At 44.0% G+C, this 14,226-nt stretch overlaps 2 protein-coding genes across 2 annotated transcripts; both read right to left on the reverse strand.

Annotated features, from left to right (window-relative positions):
- Window positions 1-715: 715 nt before the first annotated feature.
- On the reverse strand, window positions 716-7,163 carry LOC142895347 (zona pellucida-like domain-containing protein 1). The gene is made up of 10 exons (XM_076036298.1): window positions 6,964-7,163; window positions 6,439-6,656; window positions 6,097-6,281; window positions 5,933-6,005; window positions 5,746-5,843; window positions 4,741-4,821; window positions 4,281-4,449; window positions 4,090-4,192; window positions 3,729-3,749; window positions 716-3,541 (listed from the first exon to the last, which is right to left on the reverse strand). Exons 1-10 carry the CDS (start codon window positions 7,058-7,060, stop codon window positions 3,405-3,407), a joined length of 1,182 nt encoding a protein of 393 aa, XP_075892413.1. The 5' UTR covers window positions 7,061-7,163; the 3' UTR covers window positions 716-3,404.
- A 1,738-nt stretch (window positions 7,164-8,901) lies between these two features.
- On the reverse strand, window positions 8,902-14,226 carry LOC142895085 (zona pellucida-like domain-containing protein 1). Its single transcript, XM_076035843.1, has 10 exons — window positions 13,962-14,226; window positions 12,888-13,108; window positions 12,571-12,752; window positions 11,934-12,006; window positions 11,085-11,182; window positions 10,726-10,806; window positions 10,369-10,540; window positions 10,184-10,292; window positions 9,506-9,535; window positions 8,902-9,315 (listed from the first exon to the last, which is right to left on the reverse strand). Exons 1-10 carry the CDS (start codon window positions 14,098-14,100, stop codon window positions 9,143-9,145), a joined length of 1,278 nt encoding a protein of 425 aa, XP_075891958.1. The 5' UTR covers window positions 14,101-14,226; the 3' UTR covers window positions 8,902-9,142.

Consider the following 14,226-nt stretch of genomic DNA (forward strand, 5'->3'; position numbering starts at 1 on the left):
ATGTTGTACATGTACAGTATATGCCAAGTCACTGACTGAGCCGCCCTGAATGGATGGCAAAAGTGGAGCCGAAGCACTATATCATCCCCTGGTGGAGGTGGCAGGTTGCGAAACGCTTCTTTCAGAAATAATAGCATGAAGGTTATGAGCCGATATTGTGCAGTTTGAATCCATTTCCCCATATTTCCTGCACGGTGTCGAAGTATAACATCGAAGTATGCTATAAATAAATCGCTCAGTGGTGGTTTAAGCGGGATGGTAAACAGGAGGCCTTCCAATGGATTTAAGATGAACTTTACGTGAACCGTTCATCACCGTTCGCCTCTTCTCTTTAATGTCTAATCCTGCGACAGTCCAAAGCTATGAACTGTCACCCCCACAAAGCGCTCTCATTTGCATATTTTGAAAGGACACAATTTACGAAAGGTCGCCCGCCAAACTTTCTCCTGAAATAGTCAAACAGTTCTGTTTTTTTTTTTTTGTTCCAGGGGTCAGAAGACAAGGATGCCGCTGTTTCTTCCTCAGCGAATCTGATAAGGGCTCCACTTCAGCCACCCGCAAAACAATTCTAACATTATTGATATTTATCCAAACTAGCAGAGCAAAAAGAAAATTGTGATCCTTCGAAGACTTGACTTCCCATTATGATGGTGGGGGGAGGGAGAGAGGGAGTGGGGGGGGGGGGGGGGGGGGAACGGCCTCCCATCCATTCTTCTTCCTTTTCATATTGCGTCCTCCAACATGTCGTGTGCATGACATTACCCTTTGCCCGCAGCCTCGCTGTCTCATTTTGAAAGGTTAATGGAACAGCTGGACCCTTCCAACGTCACTCCTCCTCCGCCATCCTGTGCAGTCCAGTCATGGGGAAGTGTTTCACATTTCGCCTGTTTGCAACCCGAAGCAACTTTTTGCTTTTTGGCATCGGATCCTCGCGTCAGCTGACTGTTTATCCACAGTAATCACAGAGTCTGCACGCTGCATGCCCCCCAAATCAGCCCCATCAATTTTTTATTATTGTGCTGTCTTCTCAATTTAATATATAGCCCACAGACAGACTAATCTGCATAATCATAATAATTAGGAGGAAAATGACAGGCCAATTTTTCTCTCAGCAGAGGGTACGCATCAACCAAACATTTAAGACCATTAAAAATGGTGATCATTTCATCTAAACAGAGTTTCCATAACCTTTTTTGGTTGTTCTTTAGACTTGCTGTTAGAAATAAAACTGTTTTTTTGATGACTACAGCACTGGCTGACTGGAAGCTAAGAAGAGGATCAATATGCACTTCCAAGACCAACAAGAGCAGCAAGTGCTTTAGCCGTCTCCCTCCGCTCCTCACGCGAGCTCCCCCACATTACAGAGGGCAGAGCAGCTGGGCCCAGAGGTTAATGTGCTCGGCATTAGAGGGGAGCAGTACATGGGGTTTTATCCCTGTAGGTTTAATTAAATTACAGGGAAGTCATAAAATCTGGATTCATCCCTAACATACAGTGGCTGCTGCCCTAATGGAGCACCACCTTTCAGCTCAGCTCATTTATCCCCATCATGTTTCTAAGTGGGTCGTCTTAGTCATGGCGCGTGTCATGGCCTACTTAACTGCGCGGGTACTTGTAATTAGATCATTTGTCAGGCAAGCCGCTCGTATCGCTTGTTGATTTTACTGCGTTGCAGCGGCGGAGAAAAAAAAAACACAAAAACATCTCGCATCTCGCATCTCGCAGTGCCGCGCGCAAGATCGTCAATCCTGCAAATCCCGTTGACTCCTCGCTGTAAACTAGAATTATGGACCTTTCAGCCCTCCCTTGCACCTGAAGGTGGCGTGGCAAGAGGTAATCTTGTGCTTTCGCTTGTAAGCAATAAAACAAGTAATATTTCACTGTTGCCAGGTTATGGATGTATATTTCTATGTGTGTCAAGAAACAGAACAACTGAAAAAACACAGCCCTTTCGGAAATATTAAATTAAAAAAATGGTGAACAGACACCCTCTACTGGAGGATCATTACAAAAACATCACAGCCGTCCACGTTCTTTCATCCCGCCTGGCCTCCAAACAAAACAGGCACATTCCAAACCCACAGCGAGGGAAAACATTTGATTTAAAATGCTAATATTGAACAATTTCATGATCCACAATGTGATACAACATAAAGTGTTTGTGTGCCAGTTCTACTCCATCTGATGAATGAATTCCTTTTCATTTCTTTTACTCCGCAACAAAGACAAACAGAGTTTTCTTCTTGGGTGTCAGGAACTTGTTACATGAATGCGCTCCAGCGCAGGACTGTAGTTGACGCCGTGGCGTGACTTAACTATGGACAACAGGTGAGTGTCTGCTGTGGGAAGACATGACCTCTTGTTGTTGATATCTTGTGTGCTTTAATATTTAGAGTAATGCACGAGTTACATAAAAGATGCACAGCAGCAATTATTAATTTCTCTCCAAACAATTGCGACAGTAGGTTATGCATTATTACAAGTTGCTTAAACTATGTAAATTCCCCTGAATGCTGTCCTTAATAGATAATTCAGACAAAAACAATAAATTACTTGAAAAAAAAATGCCCTTACATTCCTTAGGATTGTGGCATTTTTCCATTAAACACATTTTAAATTTCTGCATTACTTCCTGATTGCACAACGTTTGCTGGCCTCATCTAGAATGTGATTAACAACACATGCATATCTAGCTAATAACATGCAACATGTCACCTCTGGCTTGAACAATTGAATATGCAGCTGGTTGAACACAAATGCTGACATTTATTTAGACTCGATGTGAAATCAAAAAAGAAAAAATTATGTTTTTCACAGAGATGTTAAATCAAAATTAATGTCAGACACAGGCGGGAGCATTAATATTTATTGCCATAATTTTAGGCTTAGCCCCCGAAGCGGTGAGTTAATGGGGAGGTTTGACATTAAAGAAAATACAATTTTTGGGTGATGCTTCGTGCCTAAAAATGGAGCTGAAGCAAACTTCTTAAATGACACATCTTTCTAAAAGTGGACTCTAAAAGTGGACTATTCCTTGACCAGGAACTGAAACTTTTGGGCGAACAATCGTGTTTGTCTGTATTTCTTTTTTCTGACATTTCCCTTAAAGTGATAAATGACATCATTTATTTCTGTTTAAGAGCCTTTTTGTTTCTTTCTTCCTTACAATGCAGAGCACACGGCAGGTGTATCTTTCAGACTTCACCTTCCATTACCTCTAAGAGTCTGTGACAGATTGGAGAGAGACATTAAGTGCTTCGATCAATAGTTTGATTCAGTACAGCTGGGTCCTACGTACACACATTATGCACCTCCACCAAGTATGTGAATGTCAACCTGTCAGAGCCATTGTGTCATTTCAAGCCCTGAGCCGATGTCTCTTCATCATACTTTATGGGCTCCTGCTAGCTAAGCCTCTTGAGCTTTCGATAAAAAGACGCTGCCGTCAAAATGGCCGCAACCCCTATGACAACCAGGACCGCCACGGCGATTCCCAGGCCAACAGACGTGCCCCTGCCATCAGACTGGCCACCAGACAGCGCTGTGCACAGATGGAATTGAAACCATTATGGGATGCTTCATTCCAGCAGACAAGAGAAGACATTTTGAATTGCAGCAGATAAGAAATGCTTTTCATTTTCATTGTAAAAAAAAAAAATCTAATTAATTTTTTTTTTTTAAACTAGAACTCTTCTCATGGTGCTCAAATTAATAAATAATACACTTACCCTCTTCTTTGGTGAGAATAGCTGCAAGACAAAAACAGGAGTCGGTATTTCATTGAGAGATACAGATTGAAAATGCAATACCTGCAAAACTTTAATGAAAATAAATTGTGTAATTAAAAGGCTTAAGAGATTATTTTCAAAACATTTGAGCAGGTGGTTCAAGCACTGTCATCATCATTACTTTCAGTACACAATATTTCTACGTTCTACAAAAGTGCAGTACTTTTTACATTCTTTAAAACTAATGTAACTACCTTACCTTATTATATTATTGTTATGATATTTGCTCACAAATTGTACTTTTTTTGCTGACCATCAATGCAGTAATTGACTGAGAAAGAAAGCAAAATGTGCAACGTACGGGTGTCTGTCTTTGCCCTTATGGCCACAGTGAGCACCGACGGCTCAGTGATGCTTTCCTGGACGACCGTGGTCTCCACACTCCTCCTCACCCTATTGCATTGCTGTGGATCAATCCCAACACCGCCGGTTGTTAATGAAGCCGGGGCTACTCCGACACGGCTGCTTGAAATAGGCGCGGCGACCTCTCACCTTGAACGCGCTGCAGGTGCTGCGCTCGCAGAGACGGGTGATGCAGTGCAGGTAGTAGGTGGAGATGGTCTCGTTCTGCTGCTCGATGAAGCGGAAGGCCGGGAAGTAGAAGCGGGCCTTCTGACTCTCCCCGTTCTCCAGCATGGTGGTGAGTTGCTCTATGGAGCACCTTTCAATAGAAGGCGAACCTCACAACTGCCCCATTTGCACATGGATACATACAGGCAGTGTATTAATGGTAGAAAGGTGGGGAGATGAAACCAAAATGCTCCCTCTGGACTTATAAGTAGCTGAGCTGCAATTAGTATGCTAGTATGTTTTCAAGGATTAAAGTTAAAAAAGAAGAAAGTTAAGATTTCAAGCTGGACAGCAACCCTCCAGGGACTGGGAGAAATGTTTCGATTAGGAGGTAATTCACAAGTCATTGGCAGAGCTGTTTGAGAAGATTGAAGAGACTTACGAGACAAACAGGTTAAAGGAGGTGGAGTTGGACGGCTGCGGATTGACCGAGGCGTAACATCGGTCCAGCAGGACAAAGTACCTGTGAAGAGAGAATGAGGTCCCCGGCACCGGGTCAGAGACTCCAGGTCACAGGTGGAATCCTCACGTTTACAATCTTATCAAGGCCCATTCGTCAGGTTGTTGCAGACGGTGAGAGACGGAAAAGCTCGATTTAGACACGCGGGCTTTCACCCATTCGGTCCGTTTGTTTTTGAACAGCCCGGACCTGCATTCATCAAACGGCTGGGAGCCAGCAGAGCTGCTCTCCAAGTGTGCTAACACCGCCACCCACGCCCTCACTACCACGCACGGCGACAGTTTGATCCCACAGGTTGTGAAGTGCAGGGTGGGGAGGGGGCTGGTTGCTGAAGGGCTGCAACATGGAACTGACTGCCTCGCTGTAAGTGTGGTAGAAATGATGAACAAACGACCTCACTTAACCCCCTCCCAAACATGCAAATCAGGTACCAGAACTCTTTGTTATTTGTCTAATATATTCATTTTGTAGCTTGTAGGACGTTTATTTCCCCCTAAAGCTCCAACTGCCGCTGTTGTTGATGCGTGTTATTCATTTTGTTGTAACCTGAAATAAACCTTCATTTTTAACCAAAGGTCAAAGATGTAGCGAATGAATGTTTCAGTTGGAGAAAGTTCCCCCACCGCATATCCAAGGTAACTACAAGAATCTAGAATTCTTTCATTTTTTTCTGCCTCTTGAAACAAAAAAAGATCCTCCATAAAATATTTTATGATAATATTTGAGGTGGTATAAAGGTATCCAAAAACTGTAAATTATTCCACATCAGAAAATATTTAGGTGTAAACACACACTTTTAGAGCCTTTTAAAAGTTTTAATGGGAGTGCAGCAGTTGGATGAGTGTAGGTCCAGCCCTAAAGTTTTTTTGTTTTAATAAATAAATAAATAAAAGGCGATAGGTTGCAGATATTGTTAGTGGTTCTTACTGGGATGTCAGGTTGGATGCGACCACCTGCACGTAGATGTCCGTCCTCAGTTCGACGCCCAGGGGTGGCATGATGAGAGGGCTGGTGTAATTTATATCCTGGCGGTGGGAGAGAGGGATGCAGTCACACCAACTCATACATACAAAGTGGCTGCATGCGCGTCGCCGGGCTGTGAGAAAGGTGGCACCTTGTACAAGGCCATGCTCAGGGTGCTGATGAAGCTGCCGTTGTTGTCCTTCAAAGCAATGGAGGAGGACGACCTGCAGGCACGAGAAGGTGCGTGTGATTGTTGTTTGGGCTGTGAAACCTTCAGAGGTGCTTGCGCGTTCCTGAGCCCAACTCGGAACTTACACGTCCACCTGGGTGTTGTTGATGAGGTACTCCAGCGGGTAAGCGCACGAGTAGAAGTACTTCAGCTCTGCGTTGTAGGTGATTGTGCCGATAGTGGGGTCGAAGGATCGGACCACCCCGCTGACGTTGACCGACTGGATGTTGGAGAAGTCGGAGAAGATTCCAGTTCCCGGAGCACTGGTGGTCTGCGGGAATATTGAATATTGGAGGATTGATTATTAATTGTTATTACTCATTCAGCAGTCATGAAAGATGACATTATTTTATTCAGAAACAATAAAATGTATTAGATTTAACCTAATAGAGCAGGATGATTCCAACTGAAATTCCGATGACACTCACCATGAAGGTACTACCGCAGGCGTTTCCCTCCCTGATGGGGAAGCTGAACCTCACCACCGGAGGGACCACCGACGTGTCCAGCGTCCCTCGGCACGTATTGTCCCAGATTCGGTTGAGGATCAGCAGGCTGGCATTGTATCCCGTGTAGACCACTGGGCAGATCTGAATGGCCAAGTTGATGGCAGACGTGCCACAAACCACAGAGATATCGGTGTATTCTGATGGTGAAACAGAGCCATGGTTGGTGAGTTGAGTCAGTAAGGACAGAAACCTCAGGAAGGATGATGAGGAGAAACAGTCAATTCATGAGAAATGCCCCAATATGAATGCTATCTAAGATCACAGTCATAACGTTTTATCAGCTGTGCCTGTTCAGATCAATGCCATCCGTCTTCCAGCCATAATGAAATACCTGAAACCAAAACAACGTCCCTTGCACAAGGTCTAAATCTAATGTAGAAGCTTTGCGACCTCTTCAATCCCAATCAAACATGTGAGCGCACACAGAGGCCGGCGCCGGCTCACCTGGTCGTCTGCCGTCGGCTCCGCAGTCAGATAAGGTGAGGGCCTCTCGGCCCGCAATACACAGGGAGGTCAGTATGAGGAAGCCAAATAAAGCCATCGCCCCGATCTGCCCACTGTGAAGAAGCTGCAGCGGACACACACACACACACACACACAAATCAAACACAGAGAATCTGTTGAGATCCGGTACTATGTGTCCAAATCCTGAAGAAGTGGTTTTAGTATGAAATGATCTTGAGCTAGATCCTTAATCCAGAGCGGAGAGTAGGAAGAGGCTCCAGGCTCTCCTGGCTCTTACCTCCTCAGTCTCTTAGCTGTTTTAGAGGAAGGAAGCGGCGGGCCATTTTATATATGGTAAACTTGACGCCGGCATGGTCACGACGCCGTTTTAGGATTGGATGAAAACAGGGTCAAGCGCATCTTTGGTGGGGCAGCCTCAGTTTCCGTGACAACAATTCACTTTTTGTGGTCGAGGCAGCGTGGTCGTCTCCTGGAGGCAAATGATGAAATCCAACACACCTGAACAATGTCCGTGAGGCTCTCCGACGATTTTTTTTTTTTTGTGTGAGATGTTTTCGACCGCTGAGATGAAACTTAATAAAGTAAGAGCATGTGAGGTGTCCGTTCACCTGGGAACGTGTTCACAATGGAGGACAACAGGACCTGTTGTTCAGAGGTGTTTGGTGCTCTTCCTTGACCCGGATGACCCTCAGCTTGAACAAATAATAATAAAAGACGCTCACAGCTCCTCCGTTCTCAACAAACTGAAAACGTGAAGGGCATTTTACATGTTTGAGGGGTTGTATTTTCCACAAGACGGGGTTGGCGCATTTTTGATTTTGGTACGACAAACGTCCATATGTTTGGAGCATCGTTTCAATTTAGGTTAATGTTGGGGGGGGGGAAATGACTTAAGGACAGATGGAAACGTGATCCTGTCAGGTGAGCCACCTGGGAAGAGAAAGCTGGGATCGGGGTCAAATTGGAGGATGGGCGTCTCCATCTGTGGCTTTTGTCAGTCATGTGAGGCACACTTTATTATTGTCATGACATCTGCACTTAAACAGCGGACCCTCAGAGGCCGATGCGGCATTCCCCACACCTTGAAAGACCCGCCCCGTATTTGAAGGCAGCTTAAACTAAATGTCGCTCCTCCCGTTTTTTTAAACTCTATCGCTGGCTATTGAGGACACCAGGTACACGGACCTTGAATTGAGGGATTACACAGATAAAGAGCGGTGAGCAGAGCAGAGCATAGCAGAGCGGCGTGAGTCACAAAAGTCAGAAACGTGAGAAGCGGCTGCTGCTGCTGCTGCTGCTGCTGCTGCTGGTGGTGGTGGGCAGCCGTTTATATAGGTCACTGTAAGAGGAAAATCAATATGGCAAAAAATGAGAGGATCGATTCAGCCAGTCACCGTGCAAGCTTCAGCCCGCGTCTGGCATTTTCTTCATTTTCTTGGCGACTGAACACCCCGGAGGCTGTGACATTTGGAAAACTTTCACAGAGATACAATTAAAGAATAAAGCCACTGATCATGAACAGATGAATCTCCGGGACTGGATGGAAATGGGGTCAATGCCTCTTTGATGCGGATAAGTTAGTTATTACGGCTCAAGGTTTGCCGCATTTGCTGACATTTACAGCCCTGCCACGGCAAGTTATGGATATAAATTTGTTTGAAACACACATTTGTATCATTAATGCTCATCGTGAGCATGGAGTTTTGGAAGATTTCTTGGATTTCAAGGCTATTTGATTCGATTTGAAACAACACATCCATTTTATGATTGAGACTCAAAGGAGGCTTGAGGGGTTCTGTTAGGTTGAGAAATGTTTTGATGATACCTGGTTAAGTTTAGGAACCATAATGTTGATTTTACAGCTCACCTATCGATCGGGGTACTCAGACTCACTCATAATGGTAGGCAACACATTGTTAATTTACACAGTGATCTGCTTTATTATTACAAGGTCTAGTGAGCACTTAAATTACCACTGTAAATTCTCTGCACACATAAAAAACAATAAGTAATGGTTAAATAAAGATAATGAATAGCACCTGATGTGACACGGCATAATAATGTGTACACAAAATATGAGCAGGCACAGAGTCCTTTTAAACACAGACATATTCAGCTACAGACCAAAGACGTCACTATTGCACTACTGACGTTTTTATCATTTAAAGCCTCGGTTCCAAACCCCTGCAGCTGCCATTGGCTGACGGCGGGACTTCTGCAGGAGGCGAGCTGACAGCAGGCAGAAGCCAACGCTGACCCCGCCCAGGATGACCACGCCTGAGATGAGAGCACTGGTCACTGGGTTCAGCAGCTGGGAGGAGCCATCAGAGGCTGCAGGACAGAAGAAGGCAGAAGGACAGGAGGAACTTGAAACAGCCGTTTGGCTTTTTGGCCCGTTTGTTGTTAATTTTTTTACTTTAGAACATTTGTGTTGGTTCCTTGGTTCCGTGCAGTCATCGGGGTATTAAAAAAAAAATCACTGTCTGATGTCGAAATGCATCGGTCACCTCATGGAACTTACCAAGCTGGGAATTGTTGGCTGGCGTTTCATCTGAAATTAGAATGAAATTAGCAATTATTTGTAAAATATACATGTATGTATATATGTATGTATGTATAGTCATATATATACAGTATGTATAGTTTAGTCATTAACCCATATGTTGCTTGCAAGTAAAAATAAGAATAACTAGCTTGAAGATAATAAACTTTTTTGAAAAAACTAAGCTACAATAGATTAACGAAATCTCTTAAACAGCAGTACCGGTATATCAATCTCGTGGCAAGTAAGTACAAAGCTGGGTTTTAATATGTATTAAGAGCAAGTATCTCAAGAAAGCAAGCTGAGAGGGAAAATATTGTACTTTTGGTACCACTGCTTGATGCCAATTAGCTTATCTTTGCATCATAGCTTTACAGGAGTATTTAAAATAGCAATCTTCACTGGCCGCTATTGATCTTCATCTATGTAAATTTTATCAAAGATTTGCGTCCTCGTAATTCCTAAACAGTCAATCTAGTTGTTAGTTGTTAAAACTTTAACAAGTGAAATATTTTCTGGCTTTCAAACAATAGAGCACCAATCAAGGTTAGTTTCAATCATTTACGCCAAGGTGAGCTGAATTTGTCCTTTTTCTTAGCGTCTCTCAGTCCAAAATGTCAAGTTCTTCCCTTCACGATTTTAGATTGACATTCGTACCACTCCTGGTGATGATCGGTCCGGCACTGATGACGGCGTTGCCGGATGCAACTGGTGAGGAAACAAGACTCTCTGTTCCCTCCCTCCTCCTCCTCCGCCGCCCACAGATCTGCCAGTTAACATCAGATATCAGTCTTGATGAAAGTCAGAGGGCAAAAGTGATCTCAAAAACACCTCGCACTTACTGGCATCAAGAGGATGCAGTCGTCTGCCCGACACAGCTTGGTGACACAGTGCAGAAACACCGTTGACATCCTCTGGTGTCTGTGTTTGACGAAACGGAACACCTCGAAGGAGAAGCGCCCCATCTGGCTCTTGCCGTTCTCGAAGACCGTCGTCTGGGGATCTTTGTAGCAACTGAGTCCAAACAAATGGACGTGCATGTAAAAAAATTACATCTGTGGTTTAATGTCTGCCCAGAGCACTAAGTAAGACGAGTTAGCATCCATTAGAAATAAGCCGTTTGCAGAGCCTGAATAGATAATGACCCCTATTGTCGGTTATCAAGTTGGCATCTTGGAAGAGGGAAGAAGCAGGATTACCCATAGAAAAGGTCGTAGCGGAGTTCATCATTAGGATTCCCTGAGGGGGTTGTGTAACAGTAGTCCATCAAGATGTTCCACCTGCGGAGGGACAAAACTGTGATGGTGGGATGGAGGATAGAGATCTAACCGCACATGGGAAAGCTCTGAGCAGGGCTTTCTCTGCTGCAGACTGGCGCCTTCACGTACCATAATGACACAATGGCATAATCAAAGCAGGCAAGAAGAGCCAAACCTTTACGATTGTCGGTGGGAAAGGCGATATTTATCCCGTGGAAATCTTGCTATGTGGAAAAAAAATCAGAATATATTGTGTGAAATTGTCTGAAGCTGTGAATTATTCAGAGAGGATCTTTTACCGTTTGTCTAAGTTTGTAGCTCTCACAGCAGCAAACACTCTGGTCTTCAGAGACAGGCCGGCCATGGGGATCGAAAGCTGCTGATTATATGTTGAATCCTGCACAAGAATGTTCGAAGAGACGTTTGAGAGAACCAGCTTTGTTGTTTTTTTCCGACGTCAATAACTCTCTTTTATCAGTACGAAGCATTTTCACTCTTAAAGATCGATCTTAGTGATCACTTCATGATTTCTTGCAAGCTGCTCAGAAGCGGCTTGCATGAAGACATGAATGAAAAAGAAATATGAGAAGTAGCTGTGAGCCTTGAGCTAAGGGAATTAGCATTGGATGCTGCAGAAGAGGCTGTATGGGCCCAGAGGCTTTCCTCAGTGGACGGTATATTTTTGATTCCCTTTCCAACTGGCTTTGGCAAGAATTCAGGTAAAGACATCAGAGCATTGGAGTGCACTACGGGGTGGCGACGTGTTACAAGTATTGTTCCTGACACCAACAGGAAGCCTCCAGCTGTAGCTCGCAGGCTTGGTGGCAATAACAGATGTGAACAGTCTACTTGAATATGAAAGACAGTAGTTTCAGCTAATCGATCTTGCCTCCTTTTTATGTGTTTTCTAAGAGATCTTTATCGGATGGAAACATGAGAGGAATCCATTTGGAAAAATTCCTGGCTGGAGTGCCAGATAATACCACCGTGGAGTTAGTTCTCTTCCCTGACGGTGCCTCGATGGCTTGGTTTGAAAGAAAGACAACACAATGTCAAATGGGTAGAATCACCGAGACAAAGCTCAGTGGCGCGGATGCTCCCTGTGTCCCAACCTCTGAACACTGTCTAAGAATCAGCAGCGTACTCACGTTGTACAGGATCATACTCAGTGTGCTCACAAATGTTCCGTTGCTGTCCTTGACAGACACTGCAGCGGAGGAGCTGTGAGGAGACACAACACATTAATGCCACCCATGCACATTCATAGCATGAGGTTGTTTTCATTCAATTCATCCTAGTTAAAGTTAAAATATCCTGGCACGGGGACCATCTGCTGCGTTTCACCAGATGCACATTGATTAGTTTTCATGAGACTTTTGATGAATTTAAACATGCGAATGTGAAACTGAAACTTCCCAAACTAGGTCTGGCTGTGGAATAAGAAATGTCTTTTACTTGAAGAAAATGTATTCGTAACACTACATTCATTATGAACTCCTCAACGGACAGGGATGTATTTCAGCTAAATCTTAAATACATGTATTGGAACCATAAAATATGTCCTAAAAATGTATAAGTGAAGTATATTTCCAGACCCAGTCGAATACCTTACTTTAATAATAATTTAGTGGAATGTAGTTGAACTTGGTTTGCTCAATAGAGCGAACCATCTATGTATCTATCTAGATAGATATATCTATATCTAGATAGATAGATAGATAGATAGATAGATAGATAGATAGATAGATAGATTTCATTTGATTTAGCCAAGAGCACTGAACTCACGAGGCGAGCTGTGAATTATTGACCAGGTACTCCAGTGGGTAGCTGCAGCTGAATTTATACAACAGCCCAGGCAGGTAGCTGATTATTGTAGGGGGGTCCGGGGTGTCAATATATCCCGACACATTACCAATTTGGACCAGAGACATGTTCCCGTAGGCATTGGTGCCGTAAGCTGGGCTGACCTGCAGAGAGAAACACATCGGCAAAGTCACTTTGCCTTCCCACAAATCAATGAGCAACATGATGAATCCATTGAATCGCTGCTCGTGGGCTCGCTCACTCCCCCCCACTCCCTCCACCCCCAATTTTCTCCTCACCACCAGGTTGTTACCACAGGCCTCCAGAGTGCTGAGGCTGATGCTGAAGAGGAGCGCGGTGGGAAAGGTGTTGTTGTTTATAAAGCCGCGACACTGAGCTTCGCTGTGGCGGCCATTCAGGGCCAAGTCTGTGTCAGTGTAGCCGGAGAACAGCACAGGACAAAAGTTGATCTTCAGCGTGATGGTCTGGACGCCGCAGTACACGCTGATGTCCCGCTCACCTGGGTGAAATACAGCAGTGGGGGAGTATAAAGTTTTGTGAAGGCAGCTTCATATGTTTACTTTTCAAAGCCTTTTATAGGCCTGATGCCTTTATTTTGAAGGATGTCATGACATTAGTGGGAGTAATGACGCATGTTTGTTGGATTTAGGCAAGTTAGTGTCACTGAAACTAGATAAATACGGTTTTAATTGCAGAGTATTTATATTTAACAGTGGATCTACTTGTAAGGAGGCAGCCACATTCGTCCAAGAAAGATATGAAATCAAGGTTTTCATAATTCGTAATTCTAGGTTGTCATAATTCTACAAAAGAGGATTAGGGCCACAAGAAGAGAAAAAAAATATTACGGGAAGGAGATTTTTATTTAAGTTTAATTTGAAATGTCATGAATAAAGTAGACATTTTATGAAATAAGTTGACAATAGAAATAGAAAATAGAAATAGAAAAATAAATAGAGTGGAAATTTTTGTGAATAAAGCGGATGGTGGATTAACCCAGTTAAGCCACAGTTAAAAGTAAAGAGCTGAAAACAGGTGTATCCCACAAGGTTCACCCACAGTAATCAGGAAACTGGCGAAAACGGAAGCACTCCACTAGTATTGCGCGCAGAGCCTTTCAACTTTATGCTCGACATTTTGACTTACTTCAAGTTGACATTTACGGCAAAATTTCGATTTTGTTCACAAAACAACAAAACGCATTCATTCATTCATTCATTATCTATACCCGCTTATTCCTATTCAGGGTCACAGGGACAACAAAACACATTTGTGTCATTGTTGCAGTGTGAGTGGACTGCTTGATGCTCTGGATTTACCCAGAGGTGGAAGGAAGTGTGTCTCTTTCTCACCGGGGTATCTGCTGTGGTAGTTGGCATCGCAGTTGTACCCGTTGAACTGCGAGGAGACAGAGGCGGCGTTCGCCATCAGCATGAAGACGAGGTACACCCGCGCCAATTCGCCGCCGGAGAGTGGTTTGCCCGCTGCCATCTTCAGAAGGTCAACATCCCACTGATCACATACCTTTACTTTGTCTTTGGAAAGAAAAAGGGGGAAAAAAAAATCAACATCCAACTGTGATTATGGTGAAAATTCAATGGTCAGAAACGGCGTCTG

This window comes from Nelusetta ayraudi, unplaced genomic scaffold, assembly GCF_046127955.1.
Source record: "Nelusetta ayraudi isolate G7.1 ecotype Tasmania unplaced genomic scaffold, CSIRO-AGI_Nayr_v1 ptg000048l, whole genome shotgun sequence".
In the NCBI taxonomy this organism is placed as follows: domain Eukaryota; kingdom Metazoa; phylum Chordata; class Actinopteri; order Tetraodontiformes; family Monacanthidae; genus Nelusetta; species Nelusetta ayraudi.

What these genes read in the sequence shown, in the direction of transcription:
- LOC142895347 (XM_076036298.1), bottom strand. Translation starts at nt 7,060, where the DNA reads ATGGCTTTATTTGGCTTCCTCATACTGACCTCCCTGTGTATTGCGGGC. An exon ending in TGAGCATGGCCTTGTACAAG is followed by an intron (nt 5,844 to 5,932) that starts GTGCCACCTTTC and finishes TCCCACCGCCAG; the next exon opens with GATATAAATTACACCAGCCC. An exon ending in GCACCTGCAGCGCGTTCAAG is followed by an intron (nt 4,193 to 4,280) that starts GTGAGAGGTCGC and finishes ATTGATCCACAG; the next exon opens with CAATGCAATAGGGTGAGGAG.
- LOC142895085 (XM_076035843.1), bottom strand. Translation starts at nt 14,100, where the DNA reads ATGGCAGCGGGCAAACCACTCTCCGGCGGCGAATTGGCGCGGGTGTAC. An exon ending in TGAGTATGATCCTGTACAAC is followed by an intron (nt 11,183 to 11,933) that starts GTGAGTACGCTG and finishes ATTCTTGTGCAG; the next exon opens with GATTCAACATATAATCAGCA. An exon ending in ACCGATCATCACCAGGAGTG is followed by an intron (nt 9,536 to 10,183) that starts GTACGAATGTCA and finishes TTCTAATTTCAG; the next exon opens with ATGAAACGCCAGCCAACAAT.